This window comes from Schistocerca piceifrons, chromosome 4 (assembly GCF_021461385.2).
Source record: "Schistocerca piceifrons isolate TAMUIC-IGC-003096 chromosome 4, iqSchPice1.1, whole genome shotgun sequence".
NCBI classification, from domain to species: Eukaryota; Metazoa; Arthropoda; class Insecta; order Orthoptera; family Acrididae; genus Schistocerca; species Schistocerca piceifrons.
In genome coordinates, this window is record NC_060141.1 from 761,119,081 (window position 1) to 761,145,553 (window position 26,473).

The 26,473-nt window shown below is 34.1% G+C and overlaps 1 protein-coding gene across 1 annotated transcript in view; it reads right to left on the reverse strand.

Moving 5' to 3' along the window:
* Positions 1 to 25,496, reverse strand: part of LOC124795391 (chymotrypsin-1-like) — a 191,291-nt gene extending 165,795 nt beyond the window's left edge. Inside the window, exon 1 of the mRNA XM_047259403.1 lies at positions 25,394 to 25,496. Coding sequence (XP_047115359.1) covers positions 25,394 to 25,490 — 97 coding nt within the window. The 5' untranslated portion in view covers positions 25,491 to 25,496. The remainder of the gene's footprint in view (positions 1 to 25,393) is intronic.
* Between the last annotated feature and the right edge of the window lie 977 nt (positions 25,497 to 26,473).

The window sequence follows — 26,473 nt, forward strand, 5'->3', positions numbered from 1 at the left end:
ACTGCAAAGAAATCTTGGCTAACAGAAGAAATACTTCAGCTGATCGAGAAAAGAAGGAAGTACAAAAAAAATGTTCTGGGAAATTCAGGAACACAGAAAAATAAGTCACTCAGGAATGAAATAGATAGCAGTTGCAGGGAAGTCAAGGCGAAATGTTTGCAGGAAAAATGTGAAGAAATCTAAAAAGAAATGATCATTGGAAGGACTGACTCTGCTTATACAAAAGTCAAAACAACCTTCGGTGAAACTAAAAGCAAGGGTGACAACTTAATAGTGTAAAAATTTAAGCAACTAGAGTAGCACCAACATCCTTCACTGAAATTAATACAGTTCTAAAAATTCTAAAAACAAAAGCTCTTGTGGGGATAATGGAATTTCAAAAAAAACCCTGAAGTTATTCGAGCTTAATAAGTCATGTCCTTAGTGATACGGTTATAATAGAGGGAAATATTCCATGTAGGAAAAATATATCTAAAAACAAAGATGATGTGACTTACCAAATGAAAGTGCTGGCAGGTCGATAGACACACAAACGAACACAAACATACACACAAAATTCAAGCTTTCGCAACAAACTGTTGCCTCATCAGGAAAGAGGGAAGGAGAGGGAAAGACGAAAGAATGTGGGTTTTAAGGGAGAGTCATTCAATCCCGGGAGCGGAAAGACTTACCTTAGGGGGAAAAAAGGACGGGTATACACTCGCACACACACACACACATATCCATCCACACTTAGCATATCACAGTTTGGATTCCAGAAAGAGGTTGGGAGGGGGGGGGGGGGGGGGAGGTGAGGAGTGGCAAACACACGACTATTCATTTATGAGTCTGGAAGTATGCCATCAGACTTTTTGAGAAAAATAACATGCACACAATCCCAAAGTCAGCAGGGGCATGTAAGTATGACAACAGTTGCACAATCAGTATAAATGGCTCAGGCATAAAAGCTGCTGACAAAATAATATACATAAGATGGAAAACAAAATTGAAGATGTATCAGATGATTCTCATTATGACATTTGGAAAGCTAAGGGCACAATCATGGCAGTACTTATGTTGTGCTTGTTGATGGAAGTAAGACTAAGGAAAAATCAAAGAATGTTCACAGGATTTATAAACCTGCAGAAAGTGTTCAACAAGTATAGAAGATCAAGAACAAAGTGCTCAGATTAAAAAGAATGTAAGACAGGTGTGCAACATGTCGACCCTACTATTAAATTTATATATGGAAAAATCAATGCTGAAGACAAAGGAAAGGCTCAAGAGTGAAATTAAAATTCATGGTAGAAGGACATCAATGATAATATTACCTGATGACATTGATATACTCATTGAAAGTGAAGAAGAAATAGAGGTCGTGTTGCATGGAATAAACACTCTAATGAGTACAGAATATGGTTTGAGAGTAAACCAAAGAAATACGAAGGTAGTGAGAGAACTATAGATGAGTTTAGCGATGAACTTAGCATAAAAATTGGAGACCATGAAGTAGACAATGCTAAGGAATTCTCCTGCCTTGAAAGCAAAATAACACATGGCAGATTAAGCAAGGAGGACATAAAAAGCAGATATCACATGCAAAGACATTTTCTGGCAAAGAGAAGCTTGCAAGAATCAAACATCAGCCTTAATCTGAGGAAGAAATTTCTGAGAATGTACTTTTGGAGCACAGCTTTGTATGGCAGTGAATGATGGACTGCGAGGAAACTGAGAGAAGGATGGAATGGAAGCACATGAGATGTTGGTAATTAAGTAAACTGTATATGATAAAGAGATTCTCCACAGAATTGGTGAAGAAAGGAACAAGTGGAATGGAGAGGTTTGATAGGACATGTGTCGGACATCAGGGGGATAGCTTCCACAGTACTAGGTGTAGCTGTAGAGGATAAAAGCTGTAGGGCAAGACAGAGACTGGAATACTTCTAGCTAATAATTGAGGACTCAGGGTGCAACTGCTACTCTGAGACCGACATGTCACAATTCTGTTGACAAAAAAAAAAAAAAAAAAAAAAAAAAAAAAAAAAAAAAAAAAAAAAAAAAAAAAAAAAAAAAAAATATTGCACAGCAGAGCAAAAAATAGCCATTCTCATGAGACACGCAGCTTATTGCATGTAACAGCTCCTCTAACCTTAATTATGGTCTCTGTTTGCCGAGGAAGAGAATCTACAACTTTTTCAGGTATAGTATATCCATATTAAACCACTTACTGATGGTGAGATCCTGCTGAGCTACCTAACTCGGAGTAATTTGTTTGCTATATTTCATTTGCTGTTCCAAAAAGTTCCAGACCGTTAATATGGGATTATGACCATGTACTTAGTGGACCATTGGAGATGTGAAAGGATGCCTGAATGTTCATCAAACCAGAAATATTTACGTGCAGACCTATGAACACAGCTGTTTTCACCTTGACAAGAGGCTGTGTCCACAGAATATTCCTTATGAAGTAGAAGAAGAAAGGATTACACTTGGTTACCCACAATGTTCAAATAAACAACCTTGTTACGTTTACACTAAGCTGAATGAGTAGTCTCTACTCCAAAACACCATAGAACCACCTCCAGTCTGAACTGGAGTTTTCCCACGCTGCAGGCTAAGCACTTGATTGGGCTGTAAGGGTACTCGACATTTTACATCAATTGGCAAGACACAAAATTGCGACTCATTGGACCACACTAGACGCCTCCTGTCAGCTACTGTCCAGTTTCATGTTTGGTCCACTGAAGATGTGCAGCCCTGCACAGTATGTGGCACTGTGAGCCACAGCCTTTTTGCAAAGTACCTGGCTCCAAATCTCCACTGCACCCAGTTCCCTTCACAGTGCTCACTCACAAACTGCTTGCATTCATTGACAGGGCAAGTTCCTGCTGAGTTTGCAAACAACTGTCGTCGACTCATCTCCAGTCCGTGTGGGTTAGGGTCTTTCCACAGGCACTCTTCTTACTCTGTGTTAGATGACTACAAGTGGTGCACCACTCCCTGTACACATGTTGGACAGCCTGCCTTCATACACCAAAAAATTAAGTAACTTTATTCTCGGTGTAGTCATGGACTCATTTAAACACAATAGCTCCTATCCGCCATTTCTCCAGGCAGATCCATCTTATTGTACTCCACCAATTTACTGCCAAGACAAGACATATATCAGCAGTGGATGTTCACATCAGCACTTGGTATCAGTGGAGTGGTCTTCTGAGAAGTTAATTAATACACTGTTTGGTGCGCTTATGTGCGCTGTTTGTATACCTACACTGATGAGCCAAAATGTTATGACCACCTGCTTTATACATACTATGTTGGTCCAGCTTTGTATCCAATACAGCAGCGATTCTGCGTGGTATGGATTCTACAAATTCATAGTATTTTGCAACAGGCATGTGAAAGCAAATGCCTATGCCAGGACAAGCATTTCTGCAAGTGTTTTGTAGCATAGTGCTGGCTCCTGATAGCATCCCAGAAGTGTTCCACAAGGTTCATATCAGGCGAACTTGGTGACCGAGACATCAATGTGAGTTCACTATCTTGCTTCTCAAGCCACTATATCATGATCCAATCCTAGTGACCCTACTGACACATACAGCTATCCTCCTAGAAGATGCCATGTTATCAGGAGAGACATCAGGCATCAACTGATTGTAATGGTCACATAATTCACAGCTGTCATGGTGCTTTCAATTACTGTAGAAGCCCAGGTGAATGTCTTCCATTTCAAAATACTGCCCCCACCAGCCTGTGTCTGGCATGCAGTCTATGTAATGACCAGTATTTTCCCTGGATGATGGCAACCTAGTGTAACAAAAAACATGATTCTTCGACCAGGTGATGTATTAGCTTTGATACACGTTCCAGTCTAGATAATAATAATAATAATAATAATAATAATAATAACAATTTCATGTGGCTCACTGGCCTGGTGTAAGTCTTTCAATTAGATGCCATGTCGGCAACTTTCATATCCCTAACCTACAACAGTTACCCAACTGGGGAAAAAGGGCCTACAGTTTAACATGGAATCTGAACCATTTGTGTTTCTAAAAGGTTCCCCACATCATTGAGAGGTAAAGGCCAAGTTAAAATGCATATTGAAAAATCCGAGATATGACTAGGACTTAACTCTGTGACCTCTTGGTTTCCAGTCAAGCATTTTACTGCTAGACCATCATGTCCAACTCCAGTCTAGATGATGCAATGCCCATCGTAACTGTTGAAGTTGTAGGTTTACAAGGGAACACGTAGGATCATCTGCTGAAAAGCCCCAAGTTCAACACTATGCAATGAATGGTGTGCTCCAGAACACTCTGGCTTGCACCAGCATTGTACTCAGTTGCCAGATATGCCACAGATAGCCGCCTATATTGATTTACAGAGTGCCTCCAGACTCTGTGTTCTGTGGCGAGGTGAGACCATCCAACACATCAATGCAGTCCTTCAATCACTTCCTGTAGATTCTTACACTAATAGTGCAAGAACCTCTGACCAGCTTCACTATTTCTGAAATGCTCTTTCCCAGGTGTCAGGCTACTTTTTAAAATCCTTTATATTAATAGGTTTTCCCATTCATCACTACAATTATTCCCCACATGTCTCTGCTTGACTTATATATTTTCCTTAGCCTGATATGTTCCCCTAATGCAACCAGTCGTCATTCAGTTTCGCGGTAGACAGTGGTCATCACGGTTTGGCTCACAAGTGTATTATGTGCCAATCAGATGGACCTCTGGGCTGTTCAGGCTCTGCGCTTGTTTCTCCTGGCTATTATAGCCAACACGACAGTGGAAAAAGGTGACCAAGTAATCAGTTTAGATGATAGAGTGCTTTTTTCTGAATTTTTTCTAGGTCAACCTGATAGTGTTCTTGCCCATGAAACAGGGACCATGGCATCCTGGTTTGATCATTGGGTTCATTTGTTGCACTTGCCTTGACTAGGTGCCAATATGAAGTTCATGGAACATCCTTCAAGTTAACTTATGCATTGGTTGCTCCACAGACCAAGCCCTGACTACACCAAGAAATAAGTCTTCACCAAGTTTCAAGAAGAACCTAAACAAATTCCACCTTCTGTCTACTGTAACTCTCGGGAATGCCACCTGCAAAGAGTCAGTTTTTTTATGCTCTGTGTACAATATCTACAACAGCTCTATTGGTCAAATGAGAAAAGACAGTTACAGTTATAAATTATAGATGAGGGGCATTTAATAAGTAATGAAAGATTTTTTTATGAATTAAGATTGGTTTTACTTAGGATTACAGTACATCATATTATTGCTCATCCTTTTGGCTACAACATCCTATTTTTCAACATAATCTCCATTAAATTTGATGGCCTTACGCCACCTTATGCGGAGAGCCTGTCTGCCCCCATGGTATCACCCTACTAGTCAATGTCAGAGACAACATCTTGCTCCGTCAATAACTCTCCTTCATCCACACACCCCTTCCCACGGAGTGAGATGCGGGCTATAGGATAGATGAGGAAGAATATTCCAGTGACGTTTCGTGAGATCCTCTCGGTTGCACAGATTTGTATGAGTACTTATGTTGTCGTGGAGGAGCGTAACTTCATTTGCATTTTTTATGGTGATGAACACACTGAAGTCGTTCCTTCACTTTCCTAAAGGTAGCAAAGAGGATCCTTGCACAATGGAGCAGGACATCAAAATGAATAACCCCTCTAGAATTCCAGAAGATGGTCACCATGGCTTTACCAGTTGAGTATGTAGCTTTGAACTTCTTCTTCAGAGGAGAGGTGGTGTGGTACCAGTCCATGGATTGTTGTTTTGTTTTCAGTTCGAAGTTTCATCACCTCTGACAATATTTGACAAAAATTGTCAAAATCAGCCTCATAACATGTAAGCAATTCCACACAAAAAGTCCTTCATTGCTTTTCATGCACTTCTGTTAGGCAGCAAGGAACCCAGCATACATACACCTCTGACAACTCCAAGTGGTGGATGAGTGTGTCAGCACTACCAACAGAAACATCCCAGTGAGCAACAAGGTGTTTGATTGTGATACGTAAATCACTTAGAATGAGAGTATCTGCACATTCCAAAATTGCAGGAGTCAGAGGTGTGTGCTGCTACACTGCAAGGCCTCCATAGACATCGTGCAAGTGCCAATGAACACCTACAATGCTCTGGATTTCTGCCAAAAGAAATGCAATGATGTCTCTCTGCTTGGAATGCATCTCTGTTACAGGTGCTGCATTGAAGGTTACATATGGTGCTGCCACCTATTGAAACATCATGAAACTATAGGGGCTGAAGTGGGAATACTCCACGACGTACCACATTTTTCGAACCGAAATTTTCCGAGAAAAATGAGTAGCATTACTTACTGAACGCCAAACAGGGCATTTGCTAGAGGAGCCCTACCATCTAGTGGATATCTCCAATATATAAAGAATCTAGCAGTACCCACGACTGACAGTTAATGCGCAAAGTGGTAAGAACAAAAGTAAGCATGGTAAAAGAAAACTCCTTTTGGCCCAAATCACTCTGTAACTGAGCAGAGCCACAAACTACCCTTCATTTGTTCTTCTCACTGCATTGTGGAATATGCTGGAAGACCTTCCTATGGCCAGCGTCAGTGCTGTCAAGCTACATCTGCATATACATCCACATCCATGTACTGAGAACCATTGTTGGCATAGCACAGCACCAGTTATTAGCGTAGTACCAGTTATTACCGCTTCTTCCAGTTCCATTCACTTCTGGAGAATGATTGCTCAGATCCTTCTGTGTGAGCTGTAATTAGCCTAATTTTGGCATGATGATTCATACGAGAATGATACATAAGATGATGTAGCATTCCTAGATTTATCACTTAAAGCTGGTTGGAAACATTTTTAACTACACTTTCACAGGACACATGAAAAGTATTTGCAGTTGCAAATATGGACAACCAACAGCTATATAATGGAAAAATGACAATGAAAATTTGTACCGGACTGGAATTTGAACCTGGATTTCGCGCTTTTTGTGAGCAGTTGCCTTACCATTAGGCTATCCATGCAAAACTCATAGTTAGACTCAAACTTCCATATGTCGTCAACCATCTGCCTACAATCTCCACTTGTATATTCATTCTATATTGTGGTTCAGGGGAGACATTTCAATTGAATGTTGCTTGTCTGGTGTCGACGTATTAATATGATACTGCAGTACCTGTGTTGTTCGAATGTATGATGCAATGTTCGTTTGGAAAAGCATGTGTATCAATAGGAACAGACAATGAGGCGACTACAGCTGTCACGAAATACATTACATTTATTCACAGTTGCAATATATGGGGGCATCTGAAAAGCCCATGCAAAAATAAAAACTACTTACGTATTTGGGGCAAACCTATTTTATTTTTCGACATAGTCTCCTTTTAGACTTATACACTTCGTCCAGCGCTATTCTAATTTGTTGATCCCTTCCGAATAATAGGAAATGTCCAAGTCTGCAAAATAGCTATTAGTGGCTTCAATCACCTCCTCATTTGAATAAAATCTTTGTCCTGCCAACCATTTCTTAAAATTTGGTAACAAATAATAGTCTGAGGGAGCCAAGTCTGGAGAATGTAATTATGTTTTGGACACCAGATATGACTGCCTGAATGATTATTAATGTTATTCATTTGTATATATTGGAAACTTATTTATAATTTTAAAATAGTTCAATAAGTTTTATTAAATAAACAAATTTAATAAATTGTTAATTAAATCATGGCCATACAGTAATGTATCTACTTTATTTTCTAAAACACACCTCTGATTATCGTATGGACTCAATACCTTTCTATTGAGTTAAACTGAATAAATTTTGTGTTTCTATCTTCATATGAAATTCATAGAACCATTTTGTTATTTATTGCTAAAGAAAGAATCTTTTTAATCTTGTAAATTTCTTTTAATCTCAATAAAACGTTAATTTACTGCTTTTTTATTTTCCACTCCTTATTACCAGTTTTGCAAGTATACATTTCCGCTCTTAAACCACAAAATTCTTCCATTACTTTGCCATTAACTTCATCTTTCATTTTTCCTAATAATTATCTTATTTACTTCAGGAAAATTATAAATATTATTATCTTGAAAACCACTAGTAGCAAATCCATATTATTTTCTTCAGATCTTCATACAAATCCTCCACTTTTCTATTGTACATATAACTATCAGTATCTTGATTATGAAGGTCAATATTTCCCCCATATTTTGGTTTCATAGCATTATAATCACAATCAACATTAATTCTTTAGATAAATTAGATAAATCGAGTATAGCCATATCAATATATATAGGTTTTTACAGAATTTGTATTAATTATAATTATTACATTATGGTTTTATACTTTTTTCAATCAAATCATGGTGATGATAAATTTTTCTTATATTATTGTATAGATTTTTCCACACAAAGAACAAATTTTAGGTTTTTTATTATTTGATTGTTCTTCTGGAACTTTCAGAACAAATTTCCCCAGTTTCTTCAACTCTTTTTAATACACTCTGCAAATGTTTATGGCAATACAGTCCTTTATAAACAACAAAAACTTTTATATATATATATATATATATATATATATATATATATATATATATATGTGTGTGTGTGTGTGTGTGTGTGTGTGTGTGTGTGTGTGTGTAAAGGGACAATATAAAAGTTTTGTTGTTTATAAAGGACCGTGTTGCCATAAATATTTGCAGAGTGTGTGTGTGTGTGTGTGTGTGTGTGTGTGTGTGTGTATATATATATATATATATATATATATATATATATATATATATATATATATATATATATATATATAATGTAATAGAAACCACATTGTTTGTGTTATTGATATTTTATAGCAAAAGAATTAATTGGGTCTAGTTGACGGATATTCATTTTTAAAAATAAATTTTCAAAGTATAAATACATACCAGATGCAACTTTTTGGTTAACTTCATAATTTTTATATTTTGTGTATTGATCTTTTTCTTGAAGTAGTACTATTACTGATTTATTAATTAAACAATTACCTTTGTGGTATGTAACTTTCCTTTATTATTGAAATGTACTAAACACAAAAAACAAATAGATTTTTGATGCTTGTTTTTATTAATTGTACTTGCAGCAAGTTCAGATAACTCTTTTGTCAGACAGCATAGTGAATTATCATCTTATTTTAAATGTAATAAATTAATATCGTTTACTTTCCTAGAATTTGTCATTTTTAAAGGATGTACTTGAAATTTTTCTTCGAAAGAATAAACATAAATAGATGTGTTAAGTAAGGTCTTCAATATCAACAGGATTTTTTCCTTCAAGTTCTATAACAAATTCTTTATAATTACTTGTTATACCTGGATTTTTGTATTTCTATTGCTACAGGCCATAGAAAACACTTTTGATCATTGTTTTTTCATTAATACAAGATCAGTTTTCCTTTATTTTTCCAGGTAACTTAATATAAAGTGAATCTCTTAAAGAAACATATCTTTTAACTGTTATCTGTATTCCAATAATTTTATTTAATGTCCAACCAGAATGAAGAGGTAGAAATATAGTCATTTTTGTAAACATATCTCTTTCTCTTTCATAAATTTATTAGATGTATTATTTTCATTAGTAATTCCAAGATTTTAGGCTTGATGTTTGGTTTACAAAACTTGTTATTTGTCTGCATTGTATTCATAAATTTATTAGATGTATTACTTTCTTTAGTAATTCTAAAATTTTAGGCATGATGTTTCGTTTACAAAACTTGTTACTTGTCTGCATTGTATATTCACCCAAAAATATAATTTATTTTCCACATATTAAATAATTTTAATTTTTCTTCACTTCTTTGATAATTCTTGGCATTGCCGCTTTCAGCAATTTGATAAGGATCAACAGAATTTATAATATTTTCGAAATTTATTACTTGAAAATTTTTTTAATGCTTTTTCATGTAAATAACTTTTAACTGGTTCACTGTTTTTTTGGTTTTCTAGACATCCTTTTATGAAAAAGTGAATTTCATTGTTTCATCTAATTTGTAGTCAGATTATGCCAATTTTCAACTGCTTCTTAATAAGCATTTATTTACAAGAGTAAATAAATTAATGTGTACTTCATTTGCAATATTCTTTTAAATTTTTTAATTTACATAAATCATGAAGTACATATACAAAGAAATTACTTTACTGAAAATTTTCTAATTTTCTTATACAAATTAAAATTGTCAGCACCATTGATTTTCTGAGGAAATAATATATTTATATAGAATAACCACATAATTAATTATTGTTCTAATTTATCAGCACCTATCATCATGCAAACAAAAATTCGTCAAAGAAAACTAATTTTACATATATTGGAACAGTTTTAAGTTTATTGTTTAGTCTTATCGACAGAAAGCTCGATTTATGTAAAATTTTCATACATCGGTTAGCAATAGCTACTTCGAAAGGATTATCAGAAACACTAACCAAATAAAGTAATTGAAAGCTACATCATTCAAAGAAAAGTTTTATTTATATTTTTAACAAGGACAACTTCTTCAAGATTAAAATTATACTCGACAAATTTATTGATTTTTTTCATTTCTAGATACAAATGCAAATTCATTTAATTGTTTTTTGTATATTTTATGTCTGAGATTACTTACTTGGAATCTATAGTGACTTCGTTTATGTAAAATAACCTTTTAAGGCGTTTTCTAATTCTTTTTCTATAGTATTTACTTAATTCTTGTGTAGTAATATAATCACCGAATTGTGTTAAAATGTTTGTGTATCCAGTTTTCGTCATATGACCTTATAATTCTTTTTCTAAATATTGCTTGGTAGCAACATCGTAAACACCAATTGGATCAGTCAATTGTACTATGCTTCTGATTTTAAAAGTAACATAACACTTTATTATGTGGGTAAATTTTCCTTACTTCATTATGTTTTGTTTAATTACTATTCTTTTTTTTTTGGATCTATTTCGTTATTAATTTTTTCTACTTCATATGTATTAATTATTGTCTTGTGTTTTATTGTAATACTCCTCGAAATATTTCTTATCAATTTTTCATTCTAACATTTTTAAATTCTCCATTTTTAATTTTCATTTTATTTACAAAAATATACTTTAACTTAATATAAAATATCTTGAAACTTATAATTACCCGATTATAGTTTTCAAAAGAATAAACATAAGTGACCACAAATAAATTCTTCAAAATTTCGTGTTCTTTGATCATAATAATATAAATCTTTCTTTTTCAAATTTTTTCTCATTGTATATATATCCAAAAAATGAGTAAAAAATAATTTTTAAATATATTGTTAGATTATAATAATAAGTCTATGAGTACCAATATCATGGGAAATTTCTAAATTAACTATGTCACAATCAATATTTTATAATTTATTAGGTAATTCAACAATCACAGCAAAACCTCAAAAACGTTTAATTTTTAATCCTTTAATTTCTTTACAACAGTTCCTTTTTTTCCATTGCTAAATTATGTCTGTTTTGAAACTTCCTGGCAGATTAAAACTGTGTGCCAGACCGAGACTCGAACTCAGAACCTTTGCCTTTCGCGGGCAAGTGGTCTACCAAATGAGCAACTGAAGCACAACTCACAACCCGTCCTCACAGCTTTACTTCGAGTCTCGGTCCGGCACACAGTTTCAATCTGCCAGGAAGTTTCATATCAGTGTATACTCCTCTGCAGAGTGAGAATCTCACTCTATGTCTGTTTTGTCCTCCTAATTGATAATCGTTTTGATTTTTATTTACTATTGCTTTTGCTACACCAGCTACTCAACCAGCTATTGTAAAAAAACTAGTTCGTTACGGTACATCAGCCAGAAGGAATGGTAAAAATTCCTGTTTTGTTAATCCAGAATATTTTTTTTAATAACTTGTTCAAGAAATTTGTTTGGAATTCTAATACCTAATTTTACAAGTAAATTTACACCCATGTTTAGGTCATGTTTATTCTTCTCTGCATAAGTTAAATAATTATCAATGCTATTTAACTGATTATTATTTAATATTCTTTTTATTACTATTGTTTTAGTTGTACTACTCAGCAGCAAAGTAAAATCAATTATAAAATTATGCACACATATCGATAAAAAGGTTTCGATATACTTATAAAAATTAAAATTTAAAAATTTATAAACCTATTTGATTTAAAAATATATAACTTTATTGTCTTTAACACAATTATTATTTCATTTCTAATATGAATGTTACTGGAGCAACATTCAAGTCAATGAAATAAGTATTTACATCTCTAATAGTTATTCCTAAAGCTTGAAATTTATCATCAGTAATAACAAATAAAGGGAACCATCTTTTAAAAGCGATTGGGGCTCTTCCTTAAAAGAAGCAATAATACCTTTACCTTGATGGGAACATTCGTTATATTCTAGAAACATTACATTCTATTACCTAAATTAATATTAATATTAAGTAATTCAGTGTTATATTTAGTTTCAGTAATTTGATTATTAAAGCATAATATTTATCCTATGTTATCTCTTTATCCATATGTACTTTAACATCACTTTAAATAAAAATTATAAGTAAATTTTCATCAGATATCTATATTAACTTTCTTAGTGTGCATTATTTTCTAAATTTAGTAGACGATATTCACCAACTGGATTTGTTATTGTTTCTCCACCACAATTTAAGTTATTATTTTTGATGTAAAATTTGGAGTTTAAAATGTGTACAAAAACTAATCAATGTGGCTTTTCCCGTCTGTTGGAAGATTTAATCCTTCTTTGAGAATTTATAAATCACCCCTTACAAGACTAAGCCAATCATATATCATTAATGAGGTATTATTAGAATACATGAGTTGAAAAGGAGATTATGAACTAAAAATAAGAACTCTAGAAAAAAACATAAAAATAAACATAGAAAACATTCACCAAATTCTATTCAATATCTAGTAAAATCACGAAGTGGAGTTTGAAAAAAAACATTAACATTTGAATATTATATTTAGCTGCACTATGGAAAACTGAGGTAAAATAAATCATTTATATACTTTTCTAGAAGATTAGATCAAACGAAATACTCATCTGCAAATATGTGAAAGAAATTGAAAGTAATGACAATAAAAAATTGTTACTATCGTACAAAATAATTTATAAATGTATCAATTGAAGTTTATAAAAAAATTCAGTTGTCTTATTTGATGTTTTTATTCTTGAAAATCAAGATTTAGTTAAGGAACACTCTATTAGATCAAGATATAAAGGATAAGATTGTTTTTATTTAGCACAAAAACATTGAAACTTACTAAATGAAAATAGTAAAAGATTATTAAATGTTTTAAAATATTTTAGACAATATGTCACTAATTTAAATCATATATGTTATGAATTTCTTATTGGTGATTTGAAATACGATGACTTTAAAGAGTTGTGTATGAAATGTGGGAATAATGATAAATTTTGATTTATTTCAATGGATACATGAAAAAAGTAATAAGGAACTTAGAGAAATAAAATTAAAGAATTCCAAAAAATAAAAATAAGTGATAACAAAAATATCCATCATTAAAGATAAACATTAATGTTAAATATAAAACAGCAAAAAAATTAAATTATTTTTATCCTTAATAGACATTACCAAAATATGACCTGGAGGTTGTTAAAAAAGCTAAACGAAATAGAAAACAAAGGAACACTCAAAAGATGGTAAAAACACCCTAGAAACGAATTTGAAAAATATAAAAAAAGGAAATATACCCATTAATGCTACAATCGAAGATAAAGGAAATTAAGTCTTAAAAGCAGCTGAAGAAATTAAAGAATTCATTAGACAAATATATCCTTATTATCATCAAACACATTATTTAGCTGAATTTAATGATATACCACCAATCAGATACTATAATCATACAACATAATAGAAGTATCAAATTTAGTGAATAAATATGAAGAAGATACCAAAGAAAGAAAAATGTTAAATGAAAAACAACCATCAAATACAAAAGAAATTAGTGTTGGTGGATGATTGCTAGAATATGTCAACAAGAAAATATCATCAACAGTGAAGATGCAGTTTTTGGATTAAGACCTGTTAATATATTTAATTTGTTCATGGATTTCTAGAAAAATTCAATGATCATGATTAACAGTGGGTGATAAAACATGACACACCAGACAGATTAACGAGTTTCTACACTAAAATACAAATTACTATGGATAATATGAATAAAATAATTCATGCTGTCGATTTATCAAACTATGTGGTTGTGTTTCATGTAGGAGGTGTACTATATTCTAATAATAATCCAAATAAAATTAATTAGGTTAATGTAGTAATAATAAATATCTGTTAAAAGAAGTCATCAGTGTTTATTTCTTCAAAATATTATGGGTGACTGAAATTCATGCTAAAATTTAAAAAAAAAATCCAGAAAGCAATTGAATATATTTGCATGAATGAGATTAGAGATTTCTTTGATTGATTAACAGTTATTTATGGAGTGAAACAGCTAGAAAATAAATTATTGTAATGTAAAAAATGGAACAATGGAATTATTAAAAAATAAAAATAGTGACTTTTCATCAGTAATTGAAAAGGAATAACATATATAATTACATTTTTGAATAATTTAGCTCCAACATTTTCCAAATAAAAAAATATGAAAAATTATTAGTTAATATGTTAGTTAACAAGTTATCATTTGAAATGTATATTCCTGTTTATAATTATTGTGGTCCACAAATAAATTTATGAAAATGACCAGCTGGAGGGAAGAAAGGAATAAATCCATCAGATGAAGCTTGTACAAACATGATATTTCTTATACAGGTAATAAATATTTAGAAATAAGATATAAAATATGTAAAGAACTTCATTTAATAATGTATATTGAAGATGTATTCTCTTATCAGGAACAGAACATCCTTTTATTTGTTTATCGATTTTTTAAATTTAACTTTTTTGCCTTTCTGATAAAAGTTGTGTGGGAGAACATATTGTTAATTATGGCAAAATAAAAAGAAAAGAAGATGAAGTACTTCACCCATAAGATATGATTGGTAATTTTTTAAGGATTATAAAGAAATTGCATGGGAAGGAGATTTAATTATATTTTTACTTTAAATTCTAACTAGAGGTGCTATTCTTAGATGGTCTGATTAATTGATGGCAAAGTCGAAATTAATGGTACATTTCCAAAAGATAGAAAAATTGTCATCGAAAATAGGAAGATAGAGAACCTATTGTTAAATATGATTCCGATTATGAACTATGATTAAGCAAACAAAGATTAAAAACCTTAAAATAGCAATATCCTTCTTTGAGTTACAATGGAAATTGTCAGACTGAGCTATAAAAATAATCTTGAGTCATTATTCTGCTGAATTTGATATACCTTTTTTGTTTTTATTGAGATTGTTAAATTACAAAAATATAATTTTTCATCAAGATATGTGGACCTTAAATGTGACAAATAAGTTTTTAAAAGCTTATGATTCATTGTGTGATTTTAAATAAATAACATGTTTAAAAGGAGATATTGGTAAAAACCCTTATAATTTTAACACAAATTTATGTTGTAAATGATTCAAAGAAAAAATATGGGGCGAATCAAAAAACAACAATGAAATTCTGTTCTACTTTTAATGATAAAATTCCCGATGACACTTAAGCTTTGATAATTTTATGGAAAAAGGAATTTAGCTTATTATGGTCAATATACAATGTAAAGTGATAATTCAAAAAATATATTTCTGTTTTTTGATTATTTAATGAGAAGTCATTAAAAATAATATATAAAAAATGTAATCTTCGAATATTTTTTGTTAAATTATGAGATTCTTTCAATATTTCATGAGAAAAAAAATCGTGATCAATACTTGTATTAGTGTGATGATTCACAAATTTTTGAAAGTTAAAAGAAAAGTGTTTCATTGTTCTGTTAGTTCCTATATTTGAAACAAATAGTTATTATAATTATAGAATTAATAGTCAAATGTACCTACAGCATAAATTCCTTTAATATTATCAATAGCAATATTATGTTCTATACTTTTTAAATGTTTTGCACTTAAAGTTATTTTAAAATAACAGTGGTAAGTATGACCTTTTCCTGTTTCTCTCTTGGCTTATTTTATCTTTGACCTAAATATTTATGTTAAATCTAAATTCATTCCATATGTTCATCATATTTTCATTGGTTATAATTTATTACATTTTTTTAAATTGAAAAACACATTGAAGCTGGGTTTGGGAGAGCTAATTTATAAGTTTTTTTATTTTCTTATGATATGTAAGGGAAAAATTATTAGATTTTAAAAAATTGATAAATTACACATTTCATTGGGTTAAAAAATGAAAAATAAATTTTTATTGTATTTTCAAAAACAGAAAATAAAAATTTTATTAGATTTTTAAAAATTTAAAATAAAGGAATTACTTATTTTTAATACAAAAATATATGAATTTTATGGGATTCTTTAACAGTGTAAATATTATTCAATGTTAAAAAGTGAAAAAAATATTTTATCAATTTTTTTAAATAATTTATTAGATTATAAAAAATGGATAATAAAGCGTTTTATTGGGTTTAAAAAACCAAAAAATTGTTGTGAACTGTTTTTGTTTAAAGTATTAATTTTGTGTGTGTGAAATATGTCAATTCTTAGTATTTCTTTATATTCGCTTAAAATTTATAAATTTACCGACTTTTGTTTCATGGTATTTAGTCAATTTTTAATTAATAATTTGAGTTCAATGGCTGGAGGATAAAGTATATGAATTTTGATCCAAAAATGCTATATTTGTGGTTTAGAGCTCATTTTCTGTTTCTCTTTGTAATCTCACTAATCGTAGGAAACAAAAATCTTGGAATGATACTTAACAATCAGAATGCCAAAAAGTTGTGCTGAACAATTCAAACAGGCTTGGAAGGAGAAAACATTTTTTGTGCGAAATCGTGAAGACAGTCCCACAAGATCCAGTTTTGGGCCTACTCCTATTCCTTATTATAGGCTGTCGAGAATCCCACTGAAATTGTGCAGTCACATCAGCAACAAGCATTTATGACCAAAATCTGGGCCAGCATCCTAGGCTACTGTTTGTTAGGGCCTCATATTCTCCCACCTCAGCTCAACAGAGAATCTTATCTTAAGTTCTTAGAGAATACTCTGCCCATTCAACAAGAACATGTACCATTATGAATGTGACAAAAAAAGTGCTTCATGAACAGTGGAGCTGGACTGACAGAGGTGGACCAATTCATTGGCCTCCACGCTCTCCAGACCTAAACCCACTTGACTTGTAGAGACATTTCAACGATTTTGTGCATGCAATCCTGGTACAAGATGTACTGAATTTACATAGCTGTATTATGGAAGGCTGACAAACAGTATGCCATTCTCCAGGGATACATCAGCACACCAGGAATTCAATATGACAGCAGGTTGGTGCATTTATCTTTGCTAACAGAGGACACTTTGAAAATTTCATTATGGAAAGTATTTCATACTGTGCATATAATTATGTTCTCTTCCTACATGTATCCCATGATTAATGTGTTGAAGAGTTGTAGAAGCTGAGCTCTAACACAGAAATAAAACATTTCCTGGCACTTGCCCACTTTTTTTATTTTAAATATGTGACACCAATTTTAGTGTCTTTTAAGATGAAATAATCAAAATTATGATATATTAAAATTAAAAACAAATCTTGAAAAGTTAAAAAACAATCAAAAGAAATTTTTATGATATTTATTGTCTTAAAATAGTGTTTCACATGTATAAATGTAGAAAAATGAATTGTTTCATGATGTTTTTAATTACAGTAATTAGATTCTTTCTCATTAGGTACTCTGCAGTTTCATGCGGGAACTTGTAACGACCACAACGAACAAAGAGAGGAACAAGTTAGCACAGAACTTGTGAAATAGAAACTTCTTGAATGTCTTCTACATTTGGAAAAACATAAATGTCTGATTCCTTCTGAAACTTTCTCGAAAATGAAGTTTTCACTTTGGAATCTTTTATGGCCAATATTTTTCCTATGAACATTTTCAGAACAACCTGACATTTTCGACTAACATAGTTAAACAGTACAGAAATGAAGTCACCTTCATTTAACTCATCCTCTGAAGTGATAGGTACTGGTGTATTAGTTTCTCTAATTGTGGCATCTGTGTGCTCATTGTATTCGTCAGTTGAAAGATGATCATCTGTGTCATTATCATAGCTCAGATATTTTTCACTCTCTGATCTTAAATTGTCTTCATCAAAAGGCTTAGAAGTTGAAGGTAGTAATGGAGCATTAGTGTCACTATTGTCATGAGAGTGTGAGTCATCAAGATCATCCAAATCTACATTTGAAATGCTTTTACCATGTGGAACAGAAAGTCTCTTTCGTCTCACACGAAGTGGCTGTGTCTCCTTTCTGAACAACTGAAGCGAAAATGTATGAAATACATTGTCCAGCGTTTGAGAGTCACCTTTATTTTCAGGAGTTTTGCGAATGAGTTTCAAGATCTGTTGTGGATCGAATGGAAAAATTCCAACTTTCTTGAATCCGCCTTTTAAATCGTGTCTCATTTGGTCATTGTAATTCATAACGTTGAGCGTCTTCTTCAGTGGGGCAGGAAATTTGTCCTTCGTAATAGGACCCCGATTCTTCAGCTTCCATTTTTCTAAAACTTTGCACCACTCAGCCTTCAGTGGACAGAAGTAAGCCATGTCAAGAGGTTGGCACAGATGTGTTGAATGGGGTGGCAGTAATATAAATTTAATGTTAGGCTCCCTGCACTTCTGTAAAACATTTATAGAGATATGACTGGACAAGTTATCTCCTATTGCAGCCTTCGGCACTTCTTTGGGCAGCTTTTTCACAGATGGAAGTATGATTCCTTCGAACCAATCTGAAAATATAATTTCATTAAACCAGGAAGTTTTTGAATATCCATAGAGTGCACCTTTTGGGCCGCCCTGCCTCCAAGTATCATACACATGCGATGCACCATAAACTACATAAGGTGGAAGCAGCTCACCACTAGCTGTGCCACAGAATATGACACTAATACCGATACTACTATTTGAACTGTCCATTATACGGTACACACATTTTGATCCTCTTTGGCCAATGACACTTTTAACTCCAGGATCGTCAGTAATGTTGGTTTCGTCATAATTGATTATTGCTTCACGAGGAATGCCATCTAAACTTTTTTGAAGTTCAGAAAAATATTCTTGCATCATTTTTTGGACAATTTTAGCACGCGCTCTTTTGATATTCATACACCATCGCTCAGACAGAATTTGCTTGTGTCTTTTTAGGAAAGAAACAATCCAGTCCCGTCCTGGAAGGTTATTATTAAACTTTTTCACTCTTTTTCTGAGCCTTTCTAGATATTGTTTGACAATTGCTCTAATACCATTGAAGTCAAGGGAAAACCCCAGTCACTCGCAGTTACCAAATTGTTTACTATGAGGTCTTCCTCATGAGAACTGAGAGAAGTTTGGCCACCGGCTTTCTTGGGTGGAGAGTCTTTTGCTGATGATACCCATCTCTGAATAGAGCTCTTGGGGACACCATACTTATCTGCTCCTTGTCTTACAGACAAAGTTTTAGCTTGAACATCTGTCACAGCTTTTGCAAGATTCTCTGTAACATATCGTTTGTAAGGCCTACCACCAACCTTCCTAATATACTCTCTAGGCATCTGAAACAACATTAATAGTTTTCTTGTAGATATTTAAAGTAATATGTTCTTCAAACTATACTGCAAAACCAAACACATTGATAAACAAGTACACACAGTAATATCAAATGTGATGTAACCTAACATAACCTAACCTAACCCCTTAACCTAACCATAAGACAATAAGCAAATACTAACAATGACTTCAATGTGTATAAGAAACACCAATAACTTCATTTTAATGCGCTTTTGTGCATACAACTCTCTTTAGTTAAGTCTAATTAAAGGTTTCTGCCAATCAACGACATGTCTCAAGTCACCCCAAATTTGCTGTCATTTTCAAAATCGAAAATTTCAGTCCAAAATATGGGCCTCAATTTTTATCTTTCTGTGGTTATTATGAGAGATAGAAGTGGGGATCTCATTTAAACATTAACCACATTTCCACTATTAATCCATATCAACCAGCAGGCCTTCCTATTTCACTATCATTTTTTGTTAATATTTTGACAATTATCAAATATTTGAAAGTAGTACTTACATTTATATCAAGTTGTTCCCTTCAACCTGAGGACATAAGCACACCATCACATAAATGATAACAATGAGCAAAACACAGTTCTGGCCACCCACTGCTGCCAACGGAATAAAAAACAAAACACTGTCAAAATGTCCCGAGTCACCCCACTGTCCCAAGTCACCCCGTGAGGCATGTTTCCTGAAAGTTTGGCCATACCTTTTGTGTACAACATGAACAACAAGGGTCCCAATACATCTCCCTGAGGCAAATCTAAAGATGTGTGTCTACTATCAAGTAAATTTCCGCACGTCACTTCCAGGAGCTACTTCTGGAAGTTTTTTGACGTGGAAGCAACCCCAGACAGTCGAGTTCTGCAATTTCATCAGCCTGAAGAATTTGCACCTACAGGACAGTGGAAACTGTTTAGTCTTCTTGCTGCAGCTTCATTCCAAACTTGTCAGTTGCTGGAAATTTCTCTCGAACATGCAGAAGTTATGTATGCATATTCAGATACGAAAAACCCAGTATCAGTGTCTTAATAGATGTGAGATTTTGAGACAGTACAATTGTTAATACACTGGTGCACAGAACTTCAGGACGAAAGTAACCTTCGCATTATGTTCCACCAAAAGTAAAATACCTCAATAAAACTTGGACCAAACACTGAAAGAACTCATACAGGATAGTACAGAGGTAACTGAAGTAAACACACAATAAGGTGAACAGATATTACACTTTATTTAATGTCAAAAATTACACTGAAGTCACCACGATTTTTGATGGTCCCCTGGACATTACAAAAGGAAAGACACAGTTATTAATAGGATGTGTATTCACTGCAGACAGTAATGCGTGCCCTGTGACGTGTTGCCAAGTTGGTCACAAGTTTGGTGAAAAGTTCTAATGGTAGGTCGTCCATTCCTCCAACCACTATGTTTGACAACTGCTGGGTGGTCTTTGGTGCATGTGGACGTGCTGCAATAAATCTCCCCAATGCACCCCACACATGTGCAACTGGACTTAAGTAGAGGGAACGGGCTGGCCAGTCCATTCGCCATTCCAAGAGCTCCTTCACATGCACAGTTTGGTGCAGCGCGCATTGTCATCCATAAAAATTAAGTCAGGGCTAAATCCATCCTTGAAAACACACACATCAGAAAGGAGTACAGTGTCACAGTAACACTGACTGCTGAGATTTGTGGGTCAATGCTTCCCCACACTGTAACATTTAGACTACCAAAAGGATCACATTTGAGAATTATCCTAAGTTCGTTACATGCTCCCATCTCTTACCATATCAAGGTACACCAGAAATTAGTATTCAGACAGAATATTCTCTCATCCTAGAAGAGCAAGTCACCACATGCCTCATTGGTCTAGCCCCTATGCTCTTGGCACCATCATCAACAGTCAATGTGCGAGTATCAACAGAAGACAACATTGAGCAAAGAGGCCACCACCATGAAGTCTCTTTGCCACTGTGGAGCATGCCTTGCAGTTCTGTTAAATGTGGTTGCAATTGTACCCACTGTTCGAGGTGGGCCTCTTCTTCCCTGTTGCACAATGAAGCAGTCACCTGCTGCTATAGTTGACTGTGTTCGATCACCTCCTCTCGGAGGATAGCAGTGCCTGTGGTTCAGAGTGCTCTCCACACACTTGAAGCAATGATGTGAGCAATACCAAATTTCTGGGCTACACCCGTCACACATCGTCCTTCTTCCAGTTTCCTGATGACTCTTCCCCCTGTGAAGTCACCCAAATGTGACTTCTGGACTATATTGTCACAAACAACATCACCACGTTAACTGCTCACTAATTGTCGCACAATGTCTTTCCAGTTCCGTCAACTGCCTCTTGTTGCAATGCCAGCTCCATTTAGCGCTATACTCTCGCTGACCTCATACCATGTCCAGCTTTCTGTGCACAACTGATAGACGTCTGGCAACAAGCTACCGCTCTTTCATTCGTTTCCACAGAGTTGTTAAATATGCTATATTACTTTATATATGTCGTTGTTAAATTTTGCAGAGCAGTGTGCGCAGTGCTTCCGTATATGTGGGACACAAAGGATGTGCACTTTAAAAATAGAATTAAGGAAGAGTAATATACAGAAAATATTAGGGGAGACTGTGACACAACTGAGTCTTGAATACGAAAAAAAATCATAATCTTCACACGACCATACGTCCAAGGAAACAGAGGATAATTTGGTATGTGAAACAAATTTTACACTTTACAAATAGCATTTACTACTTTTATTACAAATGCAATGCATTTCCAGTTTAACATTAAAAACTCAGCGAACATTTAAAGACGTCTGTATTGCCAAATTACTTTTCCTTCTGGCAAAAAGAAGTGATCTAAATTCATTTCTCACTTCCTTGGTTGACTGTGGTCAGTTACGTATGTTTCACGTTCCCATATAATTATTCTCACCCATCTGTCTTTGCGTTATTCTCCTGGCGTTTGTGAATCTCGAACGTCAGACGTGCGAAGTGATGCATAAAAAGTAATGCGAGACACAAATTACTTTGGAGGTTTTGCTCGATTTTTCTGGGGTTAGAAGGACTGGATTTTGTAGTGCTTGAAACCGTGTGGAAATAAGTCCAAAATAGTTTCCAGAAACATTTCTTGCTCTAGAGAAGCATAACTGAACACCCAGTTTTTCATTGGTTTCCCTCTAAAAGGATAGAGAATCATAATACAGCAAAGCAAATGCATCTTAAGCAACAATGACGATGGTGGCTGTACAGTTCTACCTGGTAATATTCAAGGAATTGTAAACTCAAATTATTTTGCTCAAGGCATTCTAACAGTTTATAACTATTAAGAATTCCCCATCAGACATCCAACCATTTCTGACAACATTGAAGTGCAGAACTGTATAGTCTGGTCTAATCAGTATTAGCAACACAATATCGTGGGTGTCATTATGATTAAATCGCACACTGCCTCCTTTCGTAGGAGTGCAGGTGACTACATGATTTACATCCATAGCACCGATATAGTTTGGAAAATTCCATCCATTTTCAAAACCATTAGCAATTTGTAACCATTCTTTAACTGTTGAAGCTACCTAACATTATTGAAAATAGCTACTGATCTGAAATTTATCCACGTTAATAGAAAGATACATACTACATTATGATATTTATTTCAAGTATCAGATGTAGAAAAGAAGGAAAATGAATGTGACACAGATACTGTTTTCTAGGAAAGAACTACGTTAATGAAACAAAAGTCACAAGAACTTCTTTCCAAACGAATGAAGGTAATCAGGTAAATTCTAATGTTATTGTTAAGAATGCACTAGAAACTGTGCACAAGTCTGCTGATGTATATCAGTTGTTTGGAGACTATGTGCCATCTGAGTTTAGAGCGTTGCCAAAAGGATCAAGCAAAAAAAATTACAACACGTAATGCAACAAACAATTTTGTAAGTTTATGCAGAGAATGCCAGCGCTACTGTTTGGATTTCTGACGACAAAAATTACATTTCAACAATGCATAGGTCGTCAGATGAAGTAATTATTTTATCTGATCTCATCGAAATGAAGTTTTCACAAGATAATCGTTTCGTAAATGTTCTGTTTAAGTGGATTGTTTGAGTGAGCTTATGAAATACCATACTACTAACATCTAATTGTTATTCTCTTTACAAACATTCAAATAGAGCCTGACAGCAGTCGAGAACGATGCGAGAAATCATATACATGGGTTCACAGAAGATATATGTGAACGAGTGAAAAGGATCTTCTGAGAATATGGAAATAGAAATGAAGTCCCATTCTTCTTAGCAGAGCGCAGGGGAACGACGTGGGAGACCCGCACCACCGTACTAGGCAAGGTCCTAATGGAGGTGGTTTGCCGTTACCTTCCTCCGACCATAATGAGAATGAATGATTATGATGATGCCGACACAACACCCAGTTATCTTGGGGCAGGTGAAGATCCGTGACCCCAGTGGGAATCGAACCCAGGATCCCGTGCTCGAGAAGCGAGAACGCTTCCGCGAGACCACGAGCTGCAGACTCTGAGAATATATAAATTAAAAAAAGTATGTATGTCGTTAATGAAAATAAATAGTTCGTTTGTTTGATACTTTAGTGTTTTATTCTCTTACCTCCTGCTAAAAATCTAAGAGTAATTAAAATGCCATCTCTTGATGAAGTAGCTTGCTACATTATTGTATTCTGTTTCCAAATAGTCGATTATGCAATGGACTAAAGTTGTTCAAAACTTGCTTACAACATTTTCAGAAAGTTTTTAATGTGATCGGTGTCCTCTGCTTTCCGTTCATTCAATAACGTTTCTTGAGAGCTTAAAAATGTACTGGTACACCTCTGCGCCCATATCTGCACCTAAACACGTCTTCTTTCTTAAAATTTTGGTTATTGTCACGATTTTTTGCGATAATAATAATAATAATAATAATAATAATAATAATGCAATAACATTCCCGGTTGCTCTGGTTTTTGAGCACTTGCCTATCTCACAACGTGACTCTAGTGCAAACACTTCACACCTGCTTGCGGCAAGTTTCTGAAATAACATTGCCCAAGCGACTAACAGAGGAAAACTTGCGCAAGTTCTTGATCCAAAAGTTACTTGCGGGAATAACTTTGTAGTGGACAAAAGTCTTAAAGCTACTTCTACGTCCGTCGATGACACTCCATCCAAGACAACGAGCTGAATCCTCCCTACCAAGAAATCCTCAATACAGTCACCAATTTCGTTCGCTCCCTGCACAGATGCACTTTCGGTAACAGGTATAGGTGTGATACTAAGTCAAATGCTCATCAGAAGTCAAGAAATACTGCATCTACCTGATTGCATTGATCCATCACCTTCCATACGATACACGAGGAAGGTGCGAGTTGGGTTTCACATGATCGGTGTTTTCGGATTCCATACTGGTTAACATGGATGAAGTCATTCTGTTCAAGGTATGTCATTTCAACCGAGCTCTGAATATGTTCTAAGATTCTACACCAAACACTGTCAAGAATGTTGGACAGTAGTTTTGTGGATAACTTCTGCTACCCTTCTTTGTCTTTTGTGGGCTAAAGTACATAAATACTTTTCCTACATTAATTACAACTGCGGTCTTAAACATTCTGCATTTCCTGGCACTTTGTATAACGCGAAGTACACGTCTTCTTTCCCTTAATCACTTATGTGTAAATACAACATCAAACAATTGAAATATCTACTGTGTAATATTTACCGCAACAAATAACAGCGAAAAGCAGACATAACGTCGTCACTATTAAACGTATCATGGCGCTGTCCGACTGAGCTCGTATTCTAGGTGTTTGTTTCATATGTACTAACCGTCGACCACTAAGAGCTATTTTATCTTCGCTACGATATGTAGTTTATCGGCTCGTGCGTCATGAGCTTTCTTAAAACAGGCGACCTTATTTTATCTGCGAACGTTATGAATTCTTACCGAAAGTCTACAGACGAAGGACACGGTCGAATAATTGTAGTGACATTCCACGTCTACTCCAAGCGACTTTTGTGCCTACCGCGCTTTCTGTTTATCTTCATCCACTGTACAGGCGAAAGCGCGTGAAAAGACTGGAATTAAGTACAAGCTGACTTAGTCTTCCTGGTCCCTCCAATAACTTCAGCTACTGTATATTTCTAGAATAATCACTAAAAACCTATTTATGAAATTTCGTATGCATTTCTGCGATAACTCTTCGCTCACTGGAGTTCGTCAGTACAAATTTGTCAATATTTTCGTAACTTCCATTAAACGTGTATCCATTCAACTAAACATAAATCTCATACTGTGAAGAAGTATTACAAAATATTTTGCACACGAATTTTATTGAAGAGCACTGGTACATATGAGATATGGCGAACCATAAATGTAGACAGGCTAATAACTGGCGGTGCCCACAAAGAGACAGGAATAAGTGACGATAAGTAGTTGCAGCAACTATGTTTACCAAGATGGAAAGAGTTACAAAAACAAAGTAGGAAGAGTAAATAATAATAAATTAATAATGAGTAGCTCGCATCAAATTCTCAAACAATAGCTATAATAGTTCACTGAGCACGTGAAAAAATAGTGGTTCAGATTAAAGCAAGTAGTTGATCCAGGTCTAGAAAAACACGCAAGGAGGTGTTTAGAGATCTAAACGACCACTAGTATGCTTCTGCCTCAACGCCCGGTAGTACTGAGCAAAAAACCGAAGATGAAGGAATCAGCAAATGTTTTACTGCATTAGGAAGATGGGAAAATACTCCTCACACGTCCTCCTGCTCTCTCTTCCGTCATTTATGAGCGACTAAC